At 36.4% G+C, this 23497-nt stretch overlaps 1 protein-coding gene across 10 annotated transcripts in view; it reads left to right on the plus strand.

Annotated features, from left to right (window-relative positions):
* The window catches only part of LOC143910264 (LIM domain transcription factor LMO4.2), a 361988-nt gene that overhangs the window by 207021 nt on the left and 131470 nt on the right, over positions 1-23497 (plus strand). For all 10 annotated transcript variants that reach the window (XM_077428659.1, XM_077428661.1, XM_077428663.1 and 7 more), the window contains 2 exons: positions 18006-18194; positions 20332-20542. In XM_077428659.1, coding sequence (XP_077284785.1) covers positions 18006-18194; positions 20332-20476 — 334 coding nt within the window. In that variant the 3' untranslated portion in view covers positions 20477-20542. The remainder of the gene's footprint in view (positions 1-18005; positions 18195-20331; positions 20543-23497) is intronic.

Consider the following 23497-nt stretch of genomic DNA (forward strand, 5'->3'; position numbering starts at 1 on the left):
TTTCGTATTATGGTGTACTGTTTGTTTGTGTGTGTGTATGTATTTGAACCGTTTGACTTTGTTTTGCTACTCATTGACGATTCAATTTAATTTATGGATAATTAAACGCTATCTATCGCATCGTGCGGGCTTTAATACGAGAACAATACACGGTTTATATGTAAGTACATAACATCGATTCTTGGATAATTAGCTATTTCTAATTAATGGCACGCGATTTTTTTTAGCCCGTACACACCTATGTACGTTTCAATTTTAGCGGGTGCTAATTTGCACGTAAAACACGGTTTAGTTTTAGTAATTATGATCGAGCGTTGATAAACGTTGCTATATGTGTGAAATTAATTTCATGTTTGCCCTTTTCGGCAAAGGTCTGACTTAGGCAGTTCTTTCTATCTCATACAATTTCAAACAGACAATATTTAGCTGCAGTGCAGTGTTGCCTAGTGCGGTCAGACCTTAAGGATGATTCCGCAGACTGAAGCGAAGGGCATTGTTTTGGTATGTAGATCGGATGAATGGTGATGATTTTTTTTTTAAATCATCTTTACATGAAACAGTCAATATTTTATATAGATTTGGTCAAAATTAATAGAAATATTAAAAAAGTATTACTTTCTAAATAGTTGATTCTTAACGTGAATTATCATTTCCTTTTTATTTGCTTTACATCTGGGTGAATATAAAGATGAGACCTATACAGGAATTTGGTTTAGAATTCGGATCATTATCATGTTTGCGTATTAAAACGCTAAAGGCATTATTTTCGTGGCACAACAATTTGTACGGATAGTGTGTAATTACGGGTTCATTGTAACGTCGAAACAACCGCGCTATTATAATGTAATTCAGAAATCGCACACAGCTTATGAGGCGTGACGATGCTCTTATAAGTGCTTCAACAAATATCAATTTACGACTCGCAGCGAGCTTCTTAATGAAACGAGTCTTCAGTTTTGAATTCCAATTTCACAGTGTTTTGCCGGTGACTGGATTATAAAGGTGGCAGGGGAAAACAGCCGATGATGCACAACAGATGCTCGTCGGTTCGTCTACACACCTTCTTCTTGATATTGATTGGGCTTTGTCGATGCAGCACCATCGCCTTAATTGACGTTGAGTTTCATTTTTATGTTACGATGTTTTTGTATGTACGTATGTACATATGTATATGTTTTGAGTTCCCTCGTCGAACGCCCACACTCTCCTCATTTTTGCAACACACTCTGAATTGACAGATCACTTGGGCGAATTCTACATTTAAATTATCCAATTTGCATGCGCGTCGTCACTTTTCTAATGACTTGTGTGCGTGATGATTAATGATGGTGTAAATTAGTTAAAAAATTTACATTTCATTTCTGCGCACGTGTCACATATTTCATACTAGCTATGTGTAATAAATGTAGGTAAAATGAATGTGCGATTAATTAATGGATTTGTTGAGGAGAAAGTTTGTCGTGTATAAAATTGATTAACTTTATGCTATTTTCTGCGGGGAAAATTTGTCTCAATTTGATCGAAATCTAGATAATATTCAATTCGCTGTGCAGATACAGTTTTTTTTCTACGTCATTGTCGTAACCTAGAATTATTGCTAGAAAATAATACGTACCGTTTTTTTGCCGCATGTAAATTGAAATTAATATTCATCGACTAATGGGTATATTGATAGTTAGTAGTAGTTCCACGTGAAAGTTATTATATCGATAGAATACCCGTTTCTAATTAACGAATCTCGGTGAAATCACCATCTCGCAACACGATACACAACAATGCAATTGTAATTAGATTACGCTTTTAAATTTGATTATAGACTAGATCAAGAGATATATATATATATGTATATATTTTTTTTATTACCATACAGACTGTTCAGATAGCCTCTATGTTGGCGCCTTCTCCAGATGGTAATCGTTTAACGTTAGAGATATACATCTAGTGAAAGTGTAACAATGAAAATCGCCATTATGATAATACCTACCATCGTATTGTGCAAGAACTTTCACCGATTGCAAATGTTAAGAACTTTTCAATTGATCTCGACTTCATTTGAATACGCGATATGGTATCGTCAAGAATTAAGGCCGACGATAATGTTTTGAATCTTATCTACGTACACATATGTACGTATGTGACATCATTTACAACCATTCACCACCTAATGCTGGATGAAGGCCTCTCCAATACGATTCCATTCGTCACTGTTTTGCGCATCTCTCATCCATCTCATTCTGCACATTTTTCTAATTTCGTCCATCTATGTATCTTCTCTGCAGCCTTCCTTTTTCACCGTTTTACATTATATCGGGTACCATTCCAGTACTTCCTTCGTCCACCTTTCGTCCATTCTTCTACGTTGTGACCCACCCATTGCTATTTCACTCTATTTATTCTCTCCACCCCACCTTGTCATATTTCTAACCCACATATTCCGTTTCCCGTCTCTTCACTTTATGCCGGGCATATAGCATTCTACACACATTTCTTCGACTGCATTATTAGACTTGTGTATCATTTTGGCGTATACATATACTACTTCTTCTCTTAGCCTTATCCCATTGCTTTGGGGTCAGTCATTTTGCGAGGTTTGGCCGCCGATAGAGATAGATAAACACGTTTAAGAATCCAAAAAATTTGGAGTAGGTACTATTTTTTTATTTATTTATTTTATAAGCCATTTGTTCCATTTCCAGAACTCTGCGTGTCATGTGGTCCGTTGGGCTTCGTATAACGAATACATTGACGTTTATATGTACATACTACTTATAGATTAAATTATTATTTTAATATTTCAATAAAAAAATTATATTTATTTTGATTTGGGGGGGAAGACCTACCCTCACCCCTGCGTACATAACTGCATCTGCGACATGCTAAAAATGGAATCGTACTTATGTATATTGCATATTGAAAACACATATTATGGTATATTTAATAAGAGGAATATAGTTCACTTTTTTTAAATCATAGAAACGTAATCAATGATATGAATGATCAAATTATGAAAATACATTATTCTTATGACCACGAAATTTCATGTATGTATTTACATATGTACTGATTCTTCGTATCTTAGACAGAGTGAAGATGGTTCGGAATCGTTTCTAGATTTATAGCTTGGTGTCGCGTCGCTAGGTCGCCAAAGGTGGAATCACACCTTTAGATAAATGCAGCAAGATTTCTAGGTATTCAATCGAAGATGACTGAAATCCGCATTACCGTATTTTTTCGCATTACAAATGCGAGCTGCGAATAAATTGTGTTTACGGCCGAAACAAGGACGCGTGTAAATAATTGACCCGGCAGCGGCGAACGCGCGCACTAACGAGCCACACACACGTTCGTTCTTTCCGCGATGATATTTGGCTCACTTTCGTCTTCGTCGCTTTTCTTTTGCGCACACATCCCCGGTCATTTTTGTCGTCGTCTATTTCAGCATCGCGTAATTGATTGTCCAATTAAAACTGATACATCGCGTAACAATCGCGCTTCTCATACGATGCATATCTGCCGCACCCTACTTACATATGTACCTTATGTACCTACCCACAGCTGCATACAATCTATGTACATACGTATGTACGTACACACATACTACGTGTCTCTCTCTCTCATTGCCGAGGCTTAAATGTCGAACTAATTAGCGGCGAACTTAGCCGCAGACATTCGGCGCGAGTGTTCCCGAGACCGAAATACCACCCCGCAATTCGCGAGACGATAAATCAGACAAATTGCACTCGCTGATTTAGTGGCATTCGAGTGCGTGCAGCTCTCTGAATCAAACCGTCTTATCCACCTCAAACCACCCACCGTCCTCTCAAGTCTGATCTATCTTCTTTTTGCGCCTGGCCTGCTCGCTGTCTACGACCCTGTGCGTTAATTGGACTGGTGAGCCAGACGTTAATTAATACGTACACCTGTACATGTGGAAAACTCGGGATATTTATGTTGGACCGAGTCTTATTTATAGCAGCGACGCTTGTAAAATTTCCCAAAGTTTTCGTCCGAACGTTCACATTATGGAAGTGCGTACATATGTACATATGTAGGTATATGTATGTACGTATGTATTGAGCGAGCCTCTCGATTTTTATTTAATTATTACTGTGCGCGCATATATTATATTACAAGGGTCAAATTTAATTTAATCTCATTTCGTCGGGATATGAAATAGATTATCCGGGATTTATCGGTTTCAGCGGGTGCTATCGAGGTCGGTTGTTCCAGCATGTGTTTCTAATTGCGGCGGCGGATACGCAGTCAACGGCGGCTCCAATCAGTTGGTAGACAAGTTAATTAAAAGATTCATCAGATATATCTTCTCCTCCGGCGTGCTATGGTTGGGGTAAGCGTGTGTGTGTATGTATGTGCGTGTTTGTGAGTAAACGTGTGCGCAGAAACCGTGAAAGTCTGATGAAAACGTTCAGATTACTTAGATTAATGCACCTCCCCCGGTGATTGAGTAACGCGTTTCAATTTCGTGTGCCAATGGGGAATACTCGTTGTGTCGATTCTCTATTCAATGTACAATTTTTTTCAATAGTTGTGCAATGACTGAATGGAATGAACTGGACGGAATGACATTTTCAGATGATTTCGTTTGATGTCGCTGTCCACTTAAAACGACAACTTCGTTCATCTTTGGTAGTATATTTTATGTTATACAAATTTACACTAATTTCCAACATAGGTGCCATTACAGCTTGCCTGAAGGCGACACCTATGGTCAAACAAGTACTAAATATTATCATCATACACACGTATGGATATGAAACTTCGACATTGAACGACAATATGCTACTCGAAAAGATTGAAATGGCAAGGGGCTGCCACGCGGCTTCAAGAATGCACGAAAGTTGGAAAAAACAAGTGCCAGAGTGGTATCCAAGAGAATGCAAAAGGGTAAAAGGAAGACCGCGGGGAAGATGGGTAGACGAAATTTGGAAAATTTACGGGGTGAGATAGAAAAGATTTGCGCAAAACAGAGAGACCTTCATCCAGCAGTGGATGGTGAATAGGTTTATATGGTGATGATGATGATTACATAGTACAGAATTGAAATGTTTTGTGACAACCCCTATTACTTAAATCTCTCACCACTGAATCTGTTGCATTCAGCAGATTCAGTGGTGAGAGCAGTTCTGTCATATGTTTGTTCATTCATCTTCTCAATTCAACGAGTAAAACTAAAGAATTGATTGTAATGGATGCCGTTTCTCTCAATTCAATCAGTATGGTCGACTGTCCCGAAATCCTATATGTATGTACATATATGATTTTGATTTGACAGTTTCCCGGTATCAACTTACACGAAATATTTGTGATGAATTTCGATCTTGTCCCGATGCGGTTGCATTTATGTACGTATGTACATATTTATGTATAACCACTTTTATGGCAGAAAGGGAGAGTCTGCCTACGATGATTTGACTATAAACCGGTCTTTATTGATAGTTTATTGTTTTGTATTAGTCCGCTCTGCTCGCAACTACATATGTATGTATGATACATGAAAGTTTGCTAAAGTTTATTTTTTTAATTAATTAATATTTGGCGACATTTAGATAAGTATCGCAGAAGCCCGTATGAAAATATATAGTATTTAATTTAAGAAATGTATTACGGTATAAAACTTGGTCGTGTGAATTTCATCAATGGTTTTTTTTTGTAATACGAGTCGTTTGAGTATAGCAGATGTATCTATGTATTAACAATAACAAAATCAGTATTTTTTCGTTCACGTTTACCATGTTGAATGTCGAAAATACGTGCAGTAGCTCTGAAGCTTGAAATTGAAAATGTTGGAAGCCGATCGCTTTTATCATTAGACTATGAAATGGACTAGAAAGAAAAGCTCCACCCGAAAAGCGAGGGGTGCGGCACAACACAGGAGTGCAATTAATATCTTGATTACTTTTCACGGGTCCCTCCTAGCTGTTATTTTCTAATTTCCTATTATCTCGTCTTGGCAAAGGCTACAAACGCGCCAACCCGCTAACGAATCCACCTACCCATTACACCTTGTAATTTGTTTTTTGGCCAAACACCAATCGCATGATTCACTCATTGCTAACGGCCAACTACTATGTATGTATCTACAAAATACACATACATACGTATGTATGTATGTATATCTTCACGACTTTTCAATATCCCATTGAAACCGAGAAATAATATGTCCGTACAATTCGGTTTTCAATTTCGTCCAATTCATTTAATTCCATCGTGAACCTTTTACTTCGTTGCATCATTCATTATCTTGAATTTCATTCATTTGACATCAGTATACATATATTGAACTTTGTTTTTATCATACCCGTTATATTGTTAGGGTTGCTACTTTTTATTATTTTATTTTTATATAAAACACATCGGCAGGCTCAAAGTTAAAGATCGGAGTTTAAACAGGAATGTATTTATTATAATTTTACATTGGTTTTTAATTTTGCTGCTAATTTTATACTAAAAAATCCGATGTTTAGTTATTATAATATAATATATGTCCTTCGTATCTCCAGCAGATGATAATTTTTTTTGTGAGAAATGTTAAAATTAACGAGTATATGGAACATTTTATTTCGTACGATTTTTTGGGTTTTTAATGGAGGGTTTAAGAGCTTATCTGCAGAGTACCTTTCACATTAAAAAATTCAGAATATATACATGATAGTGTCTTACATATTACATAAAAAAAAAAAAAAAAATATATATATATATATATATATATATATATATATATATATATATGTATATATTATATATATATATATATATATATATATATATATATATATATATATATATATATATATATATATATATATATATATATATATATATATATATATATATATATATATATATATATATATATATATATATATATATATATTACAAACAATATAAAAATAAAATTTCTCTTATTGGTTGATATTTTTTTTTCGCAGAAATGCGTTTATAAGTATAAATTATGTATAAACACTTTAAAATTTGAGAATTGTTTGTCTCAGTATTGATCCGCCATTTATATTATATTTCTAAAATGCTGTAAGTACAATTTTTTTTCACGCCGTAGTGACATGAAGGGTTACTTACATATTATATCAATGTACATATGTATATCTAAACACATACAATGTAAGTTTACAGATATTAATTAGAAACCGCAAGTATATGTACATATGTACATACGTATGCTTGCAACAATCAACAAATTCGGACTAGCTGAATTTCGCGATAGATGAAGGGAAGCTGATTTCATTGTAACCATTAAACCATTTAGATCTTTATTAATAATTCAGATCTTGCCAGCAGCGATAAACGTACTCGTAATAATCTAGAAAATCAGACAAATTATTCGATTTTCGATCTCTAAACAATCGCTCAGCCAATGAGCTATGCTGTGTATGTAAATGACAACAGTTGCGCCATTTTTCTTTAGATCGAAATTTATCGAAATGTATTTACATCGGAAATGTCAGATGAAAAAAACATTGTCGTTAGAAAATATGTGCCGTACAATTTTCCAGTTCGTATTGTCAGTAGTTTCGCAATACTCACACCTTGCATATTCTAAACCTCGAAGACAGCCCTGTCGTCTTGATTCGACGTACCGTGTCCGTTTACAATCCGGGTCTGGGGCCCTTAAGACCGGATCCAATCGAATATTCCTTTTTATGGGAAGACGCTCGCTCAGCTTTTACAATTAGTCCACGGCGGTTGTGACGGCTTTAAATTAAATCCCGTTCGAGGTGGCACCCCGTCGTGCCGGATAATAAATGTTGTTAATATTACAATATACACCCCTCCCGTCCCCCCCCCTGTCCCCCGGCATCCCATCCCCGGTTGCACACACGTCGGCCTGTGTGTCCGTACACGTACACACGTGCATTGTGCACAACTGCAACGCTAATTAATTTTATGCAACGCCACACTTGAACGACTTCCGTAATGAATAACCAGCGACCGGCTAATGTCGTTGCTGCCGGTTGCCCCCGCAACTATGCCAAGAAAGCGACCCAAAAATTGCCTTTGCTGCAACGTGGAAGGTTCTGCGGGTTGGTTGATGTGCTTATTTGTTAAATTTTTGTATGTGCGTAAGCATGTGCAGAAGCCAGGAATTATTGTTAACTGTCTAAAAGTATAATTGGTTTAAAAAATTCATTACACTATTCTTCCTATTCATATTCACGTAAACTTAAGGATATTCATGACTAGAGATTGGATTTCAGTTGGAGTAAAAATTAAAAATGAATATGCATGGGCCGAATTAAGCGGTGATCGGATAAATGCACTCAAGAGAGCTGCACTCTCCAGACATCCAAAATTTCAAAGATGTTCAAGAAGAATTAACGCAATATAATTCCATAAAAAAGCGTCAAGGGATATTTGTATGTTGTCCGAGAGTGCTAACCCTTTTTGTGGAATTCTATTGCGTAAGTTCTTCTTGAGCGCCTATGAAAATTAGGATTTCTGCGCCACTGCGCCACTTTTCAGTGCATTCCTCCAGGAACCAAATTAGGAAAATGTAGAGTCGCCCTATGATAAAAAAATAGTGCTAGTTTCAGACATTTCTAGGTTGATATTGGAAGAAGAGATGTTACCCGCTAATGTGTTACCAATGCGGTCCCAATTTGATCTTGCCTTAACTCCTTAATTCCGATCCTTATTTGTGTCAATTAGTTTCATCAATAAGGATATCATATTCTTAGATAGGTATACTATTTTTAGACAGGACACGTCTAATTAGATCTACATGGTACTTGCATGTACCTACTTGATGAAACTTTCTATTTGAGATTTACTATAAAAGTAGAACTGTTCGATACCTTTATACAAAAGTATAGTGTTCCGTATTTGTATTCGCCTTATTTTTCAGAATATTGCGGACCGTGGCTAGTAATTAATATTTGTAAATCTTTACCATTAGATATTTGTGCGTAAAATAATATTTAGGACGTATAAATATATTCATACTACGCTCCTTTCTGTTTTTATACCGGGTTGATACAATGCGAGTAGCTTGGACGTTACTTGCATCGTGGCAACAGGTTATCCAACCGCTTTTGAACGTTTTGGACGTCCAAGCTACTCGCACCGTGTCACCGCGGTATTAACAAGAAATTTGTGATTTGTGTTACTGTTGGATATATTAACAATTGTCGATACGCTGATAGGTGGTTTCCGAGAAACACGTTTCAACGTGTTTTGCAGTTTTGCAATTGCAATTTTGTTTATATGTACATATTTAACGTCCAGCAGCATAGCTCGGACGTTAAGCTTCTGCTTACCGTCAAGAAGGTGCCGGGTTCAATCCCTGAATGAAAATGAATTTTTCAGAGTATGCTGTTGGTCAGACCTGGATTTGTGACTCCAGGTTGATCGTTTCCTATCAGAGTTTGCCAATTTTCTCTGATTTCATTGTTGAAACGGTTCCCGGAAAAAAAAATTGGCTAAAAATCCTTCCTACCTACTATGTCACCACTATTTGAAATTTGATTGATGTACAATAAAAATTTATGTACAATTCATAGATGTCTCGTTAATTTGCGAGTTTTTTCAGTGTCTCGCAATTCAACGACTTATAATAAAAATGCTGCATTTGTATTTGTAATTGGCCAGGAAGGCGCATTGGGATTTACCTGTAAGGCCTTCCTGGTATATATGTAAAATAAAAATAAAATAAATAAAATATATATTTTTGCTTACGATGCATTTGCGAAAAACCTAATCGTTAATTCTGTCAAAATTAACGTTATTTTTGTAATAGCGTAAAAACCTTTGTGCCAGCCAATAAGGAAAAAACGTAATTGACAGAAGAGTTCTTTTATAAAATCTACATGTTTGCTTATACCTATGTAAATACTTACCGTTCCAAGTGTGCGTGTTCATTATGATCCAATAAGTTGATATTTACAAAGACATTACCAAGAATTACTACGTATTACTTTGGATACCCACCCAAAACTTTCCCCACCATAATTAATTATGTCCACCACCTACTTAGCCCGCAACAGCGGGGTTTGAGAGCTGAATGCGGATGATGAAAAAGGTGATCAAAAGATGAGGAACCTAAGTTTGCTAACGGGTATGGCAATTTTAGATGAAGTATGAGCTGGAAATTATGAGATAAATATGTCTGGAGATAATATTTATATGTACGTGTTATTAGGTAGGCTTTAGTGTATATATGTAAGTAGGCTTTGACCGAAGTTGCAGTACATAGTACATATGTATGTATGTGTGTATACATACACGAAAATTTCTCTAAATCCAGGTAAAATAGGTCATTATCCATTTATTTGATTACATTACCCAATTGGAGTGGCGTCGCAAAGTTCGCCCGCCCACCCCTCGCCCCGGGGCACCTGCCTGGTTTCCAGTTTCGCAAACCACTCCGCCAAGTGTTGAGTTCCACTAAACACGGGCATAAAGCCGGCTCGGCTGCTACTGCGTATTCATCAACTTAATGTTCAACTAATAACTGTTACGGCCCCTCGTCAACCCCTTCACCGCCCGCACTCTCTCCCACCCCCAGGATCCTCTCCCTCTACCCCGACAGACGGGACGGGACGGGGATGGGGGGTTTAAATGATTTAAGTAACTCGCGGAAGCGGACCCTCGTCCCACTTCGTTTTAAATTAATTAATTCGACGATAGAGTTGTGTATCAGGCAACACGCTCCCACACACCCACGCACACACGTATGTATACGTACTTATGAGCAAACACGTCTACTACCCCAGTGCAAGTACGGTAGTGACTACGTGAGGGTACAGGTATCTTCTCCGATATACGCGTTTAAGAGTTCCTACTTTGGTGGTAAAGCAATCGCGTGAATCGTTTTGCGAAATGTCTCAATATTTGATATGGGTGTTGCTTTTTTTTTTTTAATTTCTGACGTGGAACTGCTAAGTCTATTCGTGAGCCAGTACAATTGTTATAAATCTGAAATTATCTTCATATATCAATGATACTTGTATTGTTGAATAGAGCAAGAATCATGCTTTGTAAAAAATAATTTATCTACTTGACTTGTATCAGTCAAAGTTATGCGAAAAAATGTATGGAATTCTATATAATGTTCAATTAGTGACCGTATATAATATTATGGTTCGGTGATTATTCTGCAAAAAGCGACCTCACATAAGTCATTGAAATTTCGATCACGGAAAATCTGATACCCCAAAACTCCATCAATCGAAAGCCATCCACGTGAAATATTGTGCGAGTGATTCCGTGATCAAAATTTTGGTGACTTGCGCGAAATCGTTTTTTACGGAATAGTCCGTTTACCTATATTATAATATTAATAAGGCCCGAGCTAAAACCGTATTTCTAAAAAAAAATTAAAACGGTTATATTCGAAAAAATTCGACCAACTTAAATATTTTGCACTAAAAATGTTGAGCTATTTTTGGGTCAATGGGTCAATTGGGTACATAGGGAATAAACGTTTTTAATCATTAGTCTCAATAAAATAGTATTTTAAAACACAAGCCTTTCTAATTTTAAGAGGTAGAAAAAGATGTTTTTGAATATATGTTTTTATTATTATTTTTGTTGTATTATATCTTGTTATTTATGTGTGAGCCAGACATTATATTTTCTTCAAAACCGTAAGCATGTGTCTTTGTAAGGCTTTTTATTCTTCACACATACAAATACATTTTTCCAATGTTTTAATATATACATTATGTATATTACATACACACATACATACATATGTATGTATTAAGGAAAGCTAATCAACGGTACAGGTTGGTTGGTCCCCTAGTCGGCAGCTCTACACTCGCGCAACCGTTTTCTATAATCGACAAATACATTCGCTGCCATCTTGTTTGTGTTATGTGCCTATTTAATTAATCTTGACTAACTTTTGATGAGTTTTAGACATTAGTCTTGTTTTTTGATACGTTTAATTAAGCCATGCGTGTAAGAGATCTAATTATTAATTAAATTTTCTTCAGAATTAACTTTTTCCCTACACATATGTACGCGTACACACACTTCGCCTCCTTTATATATGTAATATGTTCGAGTTTGTTTATATAGGGGGTGAGGGGAAACCCGAATACTCATTTTTCGCTTTATACAATACACGTTTCGTAATTAAATTTTATAATTATGTTTAAAAAATACGTATGTACATATATGCGTGCTTGTACTTTATTATAAGAATGCAATAATTTCAAACACTCTCACACATTAATTATTTATCACGTATGATTTTTCAATTGTGGCCAATCTATATTAATTATATGTAGATATCATATTTAGTTTCGTTAAGACGTTATTTACGTATGTACATATGTATGTAGTATCGAGATAGTATCGCATAACTAAATTAGATTATGTAGGTACACTCCGGCTCGGCAAATAGTAGCACCGAGTGTAATCGACTCTAAACGGATCATCCCCGGTAGCTGTGCCCTTTTAAGGCTAATTGTATTCAGTTTAATCTAAAAGCTTACATTTTCTGCGGGGACTTGTTTAAAAGTTATTAGGACATCGTGAGGGTAAATGGGTTACGAATCCTGGAGTGCGTCTCCCGGAAGAGCGACGCGAAAGTACGCCATCCCACCTCTCCCCCCCCCTGCTCTCGTATAATTTGTATCGTTTAGTATAATATATTATATCATATTAAATGAGACGCGGACGTTGGAAATACGAATTAATTGAATGTGAATTTGAATATTTATGTACATATGTACATAAGAGTTTTCATCGGAGATGGTGGCCGATAGTGAGAGCTCGATCTGTGCGCGCAAACTCGAACAAACCGTGAAAGGTGGTCCGGGTAATTTGTCCCGGGAGATTTCGGTAATTGAAATTAATAAGTAAAGTTTGAGCCAGGAGGCTTACTGGCTCCAGCAACCCCTAACACGTCCCCAAGACGCCGATATTACCGAACTACACTGCCAGCCAAAATCTGCGGTAATCATTCGCATATTTCAAAAGTTCCTGTAATATTAACCAAAATACATATTATCAGTAAGTTATTTATATCAATTTTTTATTATATGCTTTTGTACAATAATGATCTTATATTGTTTATTGTAGTATAGATGTTCCAGTCCAAGTGTTCATTCCTGTTCGTTCATGAACATTCTAGTTTGTTCATACACAAACGCTTGAAAAATTAGTTTGTTCATGTCGCTTGAAAAATTAAACTGTCATAATTTAAAAGTGAAATCCTATGGAAATCACATTACGCTGTTGCTACATATAATTGCCGTTTCCGCTAATTTTTAAATATTGCAACACAGAGGATGGAAGAATCGATTGATAATACTTAAGTCTTATGCTCAATAGTTGGTGCATGAACAAACTATTTCGTTTGCCAATTTATTATATTGTGTACACTATACCTTGCCGGATCGGTTCGTGTATAAACAAACTAGTATCACGAACGAATGAAATGTACATTTGGAGTGTAATATAAACATGGTTGAAATGTATCCCAACACTATAGTAGTTTTCGTTGAAGAAATAATTTTTGAATGAGTCATTGTAAATAAATTATATTGTAAGAAAAGCGCAGACACAGAGAAGCATGCGGCACGTTTTTTTTTTTAAATAGTTTTGCACATGCAAAAGACACTGGCATATTTAATCTGTGTCTTGGAAACTTGGCGAAATAATACAATCGTACGAATTAATAATGACCTCAAGAAACGCCCTTACCAGTAGGAAACCTCGAGCATGTGCATGCCGTACGATTCACGTGTTTGCGTCTTTCTTTTCGCTGGCTCCATTATGTCTAGTTTAATATTCTGTCCTTCGTCATATCGAACATGCAACGCTTCATACTTGACCGAGTAGATACATATATAGGACTTTATACATAAGTTTCACATCCATAGTGCTATACATTTTATGCCGGTCGTATTTGATTTTTGGCGTATCGCAAGTGTGCGTTACGGTGTATGTAGATTCGACTCGTGTTGTACAAATTGATTACGAGATACGGAAGTACTCGTACATACCTGTGTTTCCTCGGTTTATACTGCAAATATGATTTGGCGAGAGGATACCCGTCGCTCTCCCCAGGCCCTCCCCTCGTCTTCCTCCTCAACCCTTGATTACCTGGTCGGATGGTACACCAGTTTGTACAAATATGTAATTAACGTTGATAAGCAGCGGGAAAACCCTTTGAATCCACACGAGGCACCCCTGATCAAAACTGGCACCGATATCCCGAACGGCGAGCACTACATACATAAACATACATTTGGATTATTATATCGTATTATACGTACATAATTACACCGTATTTAAAAAATACATCATTGGATTGAGTCATCTGTACTTACGTAGTAATTGTCTGTTACTTAGCTTTTTTTTTTTGATTTATCGTTTCCATGCATTGTTCTTTCGTGCAATTAATTAATTAAATTTAATACACGATGTATGTGTGTGTGCATATATTGAACTAATTTTCGTTGTAGTGATTTATACGTTAGCTGTAATATTTTGTAGCTTCTTATTACATACATATATTTGCGGGTAACGTGTATATTTTCTGATTATGTTGTACCACGCACATAGTACTTCGGCAAGTCCCTGCGGTGTAATTAATTAGCAATTCATAAATAAATAACGAAAATTAATAAAACATTATGGGTGTGTGTATCTTGTAAAGGCGGAGCGAGGCCCTGTAACTGACTGATTCGACTTTTATGAACATTTTGTTAACGAAACAAACATCCCAACGGCAATTATTATTCACAACAAACTGCCGCGAAACAACCACCCCTCCCTCTACAAATACAACTCATTAATAAACAGCCAAATCTCTTGTATTACTGAAGGCTTACGTGAACGGTGTTGTTTTTCTCAACTTGTCTTAAATTTAAATCGACTTACGCTTTTTGCGTATCTTTACTGTATTATTGCCGACGCCCACTGGTATAAAATCACATAAGATTTCATTTTGGCATTTGTGGCTATTTATACTTGGGTGTTTACGCGTGCGAATGCGTAACCCTATTACATACACAGATAGACCAAAGCCTCTCAACCTTTTTTTAATCGCGTACAATTAGCCAAACTGTACCCCCTCATCCCCCTCATATGTATGTACCTCTTCTCTCTGCACAAAAGACTACCTTTTTCAGAAGTGAAAAGAAGATATTTTTCGTAAATCGTTGGTTTCATGTCAACTGAGCACACGACTATTGAAAGCACGACAACTTAAACACATTAAATTTGAAATCGTATTCAAAATAGTGATGACAATTAGGTAATATGGTTTTTTCAATTGTATGAGGAACCGTTTCAACCATGAAATCATATAAATTGGCAAACTGATAGGAAATGATCGACTTTGCAAATATTCAAGTCTGACGAGCAGGACTGCAGAAATACTCCGAATAAATTCTATTCAATTGAGGCCAACCCAGGGCTTGAACCCGGGAACCTTTCAGTGGTTAGCATTAACGCAACTGTACTGCTGGTTGTCGAACATGACTGTTAAACATGGCGACATGTTCGCACAGTGCCAGTTGAACTTATGGACCACTGAACACTACCCGCAAGAAGTTTGAAATACAATTATCATGCGTTCATTTGTCTGGTCACCCATAAAAATATTCCGGTCGAAAAAAATATGTAAATATTTGTAGTTTAAAAATTGTCCAGTGTATTTACCATACGTATGTAATTAACGAGAGACTTGAATGCATGTTTGTCTATATTATTAGCAGATTTTAAAAACATGTGAATATTTTGTAAAATAAATAATTTTATGATTATTTTCTTGATATACATACATAATAATTCGTCGTACATGTACATATTTATTTTTGTAAGTTGGAGGAATCGGACGAATCCTCCTGAATAAGCTAGCGAGTGCATCTCTTCACCCCTTGCAGGCCGCAACCCTCCCAGATGCGGCTTGCCCTCGCCTAGCCGCCGGCTACCGATAATCTAGTTTATTGCACAACTCGAGCTATCTTTGCGGCAATTAACCTGGGAACCCGGGAGATAATAAGTGGTTTATGTTGTTTCGGGCGAGCCGCCCCGGCCCCCGTGGTTTATGGATAATAAATAATTCCCGGCTACACCTGGAGCATTATTTGCTTAATTAGACAATATTTATGGCGGGAGTGTTTAATTGCCGTTTCATTTTGTGTTCGATGCGCCCGCGGCGAATAAACTCGTGCTCGCTGTTTTTCCCGATCGCTGTGTCTACAACCCCTTTTATGGCTTTCACGCACAAAACGTGCGCGAATTCGCCTGTCGTCTTCTGTGTTATATAAGTGCTTATAATATGTTTCTGGCAACCCACACAAGCAATGCTAAGAAAATCGCAACTCGTAATTTGTTTTGCAATGTAAAAAACAAAATTGTGTAATAACAAACAATGTTAGGTCACAATGAGACACATGGAGGGTCTCCGCGTGCACGGTTATATCGGCGTGTGCTTTAATTTAGACACAGCTTTAGCAATTCACCGGTGTCTAAATTACGTAAGTATCATGGTTTTATATAGCACAAGATATGTACAAAGTTTCGGATATCAAATTACTCGTGGGTTGAATCATTTTTGTATTGTTGTTGATCATTATTTGCAAAAAAATGTCTTAAAGAAATACATGCTAGAATTGGACTTTGTATTCGCTAAAATGAAAGATGAAAATGATAAATGTGAAATGAACAAAAATTATGCTAAAAAAATACAGATCTCTATTTATTCTCAATGTGGTATTAGTTATCATTTACATATAGCAATTGTCAGTTTTGCAATAATTGGTGAATAAATCAGTTTTCACATGAAGTAAACAACGTATGGGTATAATAATATATGTCATCATCATCGTCATCTACAGCCTTTCACCGTCCACTGCTGGATGAAAGCCACTCCAACACGCTTCCACTCGTCTCTGTTTTGCGCAACTTATCCATCTCACCCCACACATTTTCCTAATTGCGTCTACGCATCTTTCCTGCTGTCTTCCTTTTACCCTTTTGGATTCTCTCGGGTACGGCTTGGCTGTAAATGATGACGATAATGATGATGTATGTACTGATTGACGAATGTATGCCAACATTGAAGCCGTCAGCATAGTGTAGAACTCAATCCGCAATCCGAAACCTTAAATATGATTTGTAAATAACATCGAAAGTAACAGAGACTGTCTTGAATTACAAATCCGTAACCATTTAGACCAGTGTTCGGCAACCTTTTGGGAAACTAGAAAATTATTTTAGTGTTGAAAATTTTTGTATGGTTAGTGGGTAAAAGTGTAAATTAAAATTTTACGACATTATTAATGAAAATTTTATTCATATCAAGTAAAATATAAATATGCGGTGCGCCCCGTTCTACCAACTCGCAATATCTCGATACTCGTTTTCTCAACTTTTCGTCTGCTAATCAGGAATTTTTATATTATGGTATTACTTTTTTTTTATAGTTAGTGTTTATCACGTGTAATAATTATATGACTTAAGTCGTACACACGACTTAAGTCAACGACCGCTGATTTAGACTATGAAGAGTGTATTACTATGATCTGGTAGTCAAGAAAATAATAATAGCTTGTCCTTTAATCCTATTATATTTAGTTATGTATTATATGTATATAATATGAAAATTCATATATCTAGTCGAGTCTGATGTAAAAGTTCTATCAGGCCGCGAATCAGTATCAATGGCGTTATAAATTACATAAACTTTTTATGGTGTCGGTAAATGTTCGGTTTCCGGTCTGACGCGTTGGTCAGTGCTCCTATCATAAATAACGGCGTATTATTGGCTATTTGCGGCTGAAATATTATGATGTTGTCCTAACGCATACATTGGACAAATCCCATCTCATTATTATTATACGTTGTAAATTCGAGTCTTACCGGTAGCCGACTCTTGACGATATATTCATTATTACCGCAAATAACCGACCGGACTGGTTCGGTATTTTTATTATTTATTTTTTTATACATGATGATTCGAATTGTATGTATGTGCTCTTATTATATCGTTGTTGTTTTTGTTGCAGAATGTTTGGCAGTTCAGGGGCGTGCGCGGCGTGCGGACAGACGATACCTGCCAGCGAGTTCGTGATGCGTACGGGGGGCGGATTGCCTGGCGGGGGCGCTCCGCCCTCGTCAGCCCCGCAGCACCACGTCTTCCACCTCAAATGCTTCGCATGTTCAAAATGTGGAGCGCACCTCGTCCCCGGAGATAGGTCAGTGCTAATTTCATTCTAAAATTGGGTACACTTACATACTTCACTGTCGGGCTTTTTTACCAGGTGCTGCAGCATCATCATGACAAACATTTTTAGTGTCCGTCATGCAGGGAAGCGTTTAAGAAAGGGTATTTTTATCTATTTAGTATCCCGTTGCCTTATACATATAATACAAGAAATACAATTGGATGGATTCTAATTGGTTGTGTCAAATTTATTATTTTTCTTGTGAAAATCACTCATACTTACCTGCCCTAAAACACATATGTCTATGTATCTACATATATATATTACAGTTCAAGTGTTCATTTTGGAATGTTCGTGAACATTATAGTTTGTTCATACACGAATTATTTATTGGGTTTTAGTTTAAATGCTAACAATCAAAAGCTATATTCAAATAGACTCACCAGGTGTCGCTCAAACTTTTAGCTGTCAAACCTCCGAAATGTCAAAACGTCCAGTTTTTTAAAGCGAAATCCTAAAGAAACCACATTATAACGTTGCTATAATTTCCGTTTCCGCTAGCATTAAAAATATTGCAACCCAGGGTAAGGATACATACATATGTATGTACATAGAGAATGGGATAAAATATTGAGAATACTTTATGCCTACTAGTTTGTGCATGAAAAAACTATGTACATAGTTCGTTTGTCAATTTATTATTTTGCGTACATTATATCTGGCCAGATTAGTTCGTGTATGAACAAACTAGTATATTCATGAACGTACGAAATGTGCACTTGGACTGTAACATATACATATGCATATATGTAGATTATCAGACTCAAATCAACAGTTGAATTTTGTAATGACTCCACGTCACTAATTTAAATAAAAACTGTCAGCGTCGGTGAAATAGCATCACACAAACTAAGGGGAAAACACCCCGAGTGGTACGTGGTACGTGTTGTTTTTTTTAGATACTTTTAAACATGCGAAAAAAACGCAGCACCCCTAGTCCATATATGCACATGGTACACAGTCCCGAAAATCACCCCCTGGAGTGATTTCGGTGACTTTTTATGCTTGTATTTATCCTTGCTTGACAGTGATCGATAACGTTGAATCCCATATTTGAAGAAATGTAGTACAAACATAAACCCGAATTCGGTTTGGGGAACACCCATTGTCACAGCGTGGAGCCAAGGATGTGACGTGTATTCAATGTGTTTTCGCCCTTAACGTCATTTGGTTGGAATGTTTTCAAAATCAGCAAGCCTGCCTCAGCTATCAATATAATGTTGTATTCAGTTTTCAAAGTGAAAACCTCCTTACGCGCGGTAGAGTGAATTGTTTTCATGCAACTGAACGTTGTTACGAAACATTGCACCCTCACTCTTCTACTCTGTTGAGCTAGGGTGAGACATTGGAAAGGCGTTAGCGACTCTCTCCCCCCCCCCATTGAAAATTACCTCGCAAATTTAACTTGTTTCTTACCTTGTGTGTCTATATGTATATTTTGCATAAATAAGAGTGTGGTTTCTTTTATGCTACATAAAGTATGATTGCTATTTATACAGTACATATATACGTGATTGAAATCAAGTAAACATTTTTAGTCCTAACATTACGTGAAATTGTATAAATCCCAAATTTATTTTTGAAATCACCCAATCCCTAAATCTAAATCTGTCTTATCTTTCGAATTATTAAATCTTAATAAAAACATCGCCGCTCTGTTGTATTCAGTGTCTAATTTAATATAATCAATTATGTTTTTTGATATGAATTGTGCTCACGTGTTTATACGCATGTATAATAATGGGAGGCACCATCAATCACGGCGCAGGTAATGGGTGTATTTTCCATTGAAATATTTAAGCGTTCAAATTAAACGCGAATGTATCCGTTGGGATGATAATGGGTGTCGCATTAATCATGTGATATTTATTTGATAAGTTATTTGTGACAGTAACACAAAGCTCTCCCCTCGGACCGCATGCGGCTCAGTTCCGAGCGATTTCCTCTCGACCGAGGGGGTGAATATAACCCCCTCGTTATAACCACACGCCGCGATTTCTCCTTAAATCGTTTTCGTATATATACACATATGTATTGTATACACATATGTATATTTGACATTTATATTGAATTATTTTTGATGTTTTGATTTTTTTTTTTGTTTCAGATATTATATGTTAGCGGGCAGTCTAGTATGCGAACAGGACTGGCATAAGTTGCTGAAAGGATCTGGGGGCGCAACGGGTGCCGCGGGCGCTCCTGGGGCCGTTCGGAAGGGCAAAGTGGGGCGACCGCGTCGTAGTCGGGACTGAGCCCCGCCGGCGCGCGCTCCCAAACCGCCGCCGCCCCCACCCGCCACCCCACCCGACTTTGAACAGGTACGCAACTGTCATAATTGTTATTCGATTAATTTATACGCGTGTATATGGCGTGTTGGCACTTTTGCAGTTCGATGTGTGTCGTGCGAATTTTTATCATCCATCTCCGACACCGAATCTCGACATCTGGTGTCGGTCGGGACGCTTCTCTCGGTCGGTCGTTATGTTTCGGCCGAGTTTTTTACGTCCCGCGTTTTACCGTTCCTACATTATAAATATTTTTATAGTCCGAATAATAAAAACTCGTCTTAAATTTACCTGTCCTGTGTGTGTGTGTGTGTGTGTGTGTACGTGTATGTTCTTCGGGAAGATCGCGTATCAAATATTTTTGTGTGGCCTTTTTTTTTTCAAATCCTTAAATTTTGATTCAAGAATTCTTTTTAGAATACGACCTATTTAAAAATCAATTTCAAAGTCTCAAAATGAGGCCATTACCAGCAGTATGTCTCGGCGGTTGAATTTATGTTTAGCAGCGGTTCGATCCCGTGCTTTTAATGCTGCTGGTCGGACTTGGATATTTGTGACTCCTAGTCGATCGTTTCCTGTCAGAGTTTGCCAATTTATCTGATTTCATTGTTGAAATACAATATGTAAAAAATTAAGTCTAAATCCAAAGATGTCTCTATGGATTAATTAATTGTTAATTTCGTGTTCTTCAGCCTCTCGAAATAGAGTGATTTATGTAATAAAAAAATTGCTAAAATGTTTGTAATTAATTGTCTGTGAAGGCGCATTGGGCTTACCTATCGGGCCTTCTTGGTATACATCTATCTAGAAATAAAATAAAATAAAAAATTACCATAATATTGTTAGTTGGTTGTTTAGAAAATACTTCATGTCTAAGCAATCGATGTATTTGTCTTTCATTATTCAATATTGAATCAATGATCGTCCTTTCTTGATTATTTCTGCCAATTTTTTGTCTCATTATCATTTTAACTTCCTTTCTTCTACATGCATCATTTATCATCTTTCATCTTTCATCTTAGTCTGACCGCGTACAATTTCCGTTAATATTAACTTTTTCGGTGGTTTTATTATATAGGTATTCATATAATTTCCTTCTTGTATTGACATATTTGTACGCATAGAAAATATAAGCTATGTAGATTTGTATTATAATTTTGACAAAAGAGTTGACATAACTTTTTTACGGCTTGTCTGGTAATAATGCAGCTTTCCCGTCCGTCAAACGTCAACAGGTTTATGTCGGGTGCCACTAAACATTTGACTGAAAGGTGTTCTTTTATTTTCATATTTATTGTACAACGCCAGGTTGTATATTTTTGATCGATAAAGTAGGAGGAGGGGGTGGGGAGTGTTGGCTTTTTGCTTTGACTTAACAATGTGACGGGTCCCTGTGAAGAGCCCCATCTCGGACGGGCAGGAGATGGCCCGTTCGCGGCAATAGCGTGTTATGGGGCCGTTAAGCAGTTTCATAAGGGCGATGATGGCTCGCACAACGTGCTCCTAATTGTTACGGCTAACGGCCCTAGACTCCTTGTTGATATTGTCTCGTCTGCCCTCCTCCCCTCTCTGGCCAGCTACGAACGACCAATTTTCCCCTATTGTGACTTTTAATGCCTAATCTTTGTTTTTTACTTTCTTTTTTATTTTCTTTCCCCCTCCACACCTATCACGTACTAAAATTTTGACGACGAAACGCGACAATTGTCGCCTGCCCTTCTGGGCATAACGCCGTTACGTTTTCGCTTTGAACTGTCCGACATTACAGACTGGAATGCACATTAGCATTAGCGTTTGAATGGTGTCACGTTTTAGACATTATCGTTATTTTCGAACATTATTTTTTTATGCTCCAATTGTAGTTGATGGCGCTTTTGTACCTAAAGTTCAATACTGTTTACATGTATTGTTTTCAATTTTACACTCAGTAATGTAAAGGCGGAAAAATGGGAAGAAAGGGTATTTTTCATTTTACAAATTAAAATTTTTCAAATATTGTTGATGATAAAAAGATTTAAATTGTAATATATTTATATTTATATTTTTTCAACCGTTTGCTCATTTTTTTAATAATTAAATATTTTCAATTATTAAACCTCACCAAATAACTTGATTATTAAATTTTTTTTTATGAGTAGATATATGAAATATCCCCGCAAGCAAATTAAATTTTTATCAAATGAGATGTCCTACATAGTATTATATACTATTAACTGATTTTCCCTCTTATGCACATACATACATTCATACTTATATTATACTACATACATACATATATGTAGTTATGAATACAATATTATTTACTTTTTAAAAGTAAGTAGCACACAAATGGTTACTAAAATATATTATGTACTGAGTGTTTATCGCTTGATTGACACGGGTATGATAAATGTATCAATACGTATGTATGTACATACGTAAGATTTATAAAATTACTAGCAGAGCTGTGGAGCCGGCTCAAAGTTTACCGACTCCGACTCCGACTTAATTTAATGATTCGACTCCAAATCCAGATTCAGATGGAGGATTCAATCGGTTTTGATAAATACCGAAATATGTGCAATTCAACGATTTTATTTATAATGTAATTTAAATTCATAATTTTTAAAAAGAGTTTATTAATTTAAATTTATTAGTGTACTTACTTCAATAAAATTGGAGACTCTAGTTGACACATACCGTAATACTATTAATTAAATAATAATAATAATAATTAACTTTTAATAAAAAGGAATCGCATTCGGTTGATTTTTTACGATTCCACAGCCCTGATGTGCATATATTATTAAAATTTGGTTCACTTAAAAGTAGGTTACTATTAGATTGAGACTTCACGTGAGAAGTTACGAGTTCAGACATTGCGTATGATTGCGTATTTCCTTGAAAACGAATCGGTGCACATATTGGCAATTGTAAAAATAAAGAATAATTAAACAGGTGCACGTGTTTCATATACACCTAGGTACGCTGTTTTCTGGTGTTATGCAA

The sequence above is a fragment of the Arctopsyche grandis genome, chromosome 4 (assembly GCF_051622035.1).
Source record: "Arctopsyche grandis isolate Sample6627 chromosome 4, ASM5162203v2, whole genome shotgun sequence".
NCBI classification, from domain to species: Eukaryota; Metazoa; Arthropoda; class Insecta; order Trichoptera; family Hydropsychidae; genus Arctopsyche; species Arctopsyche grandis.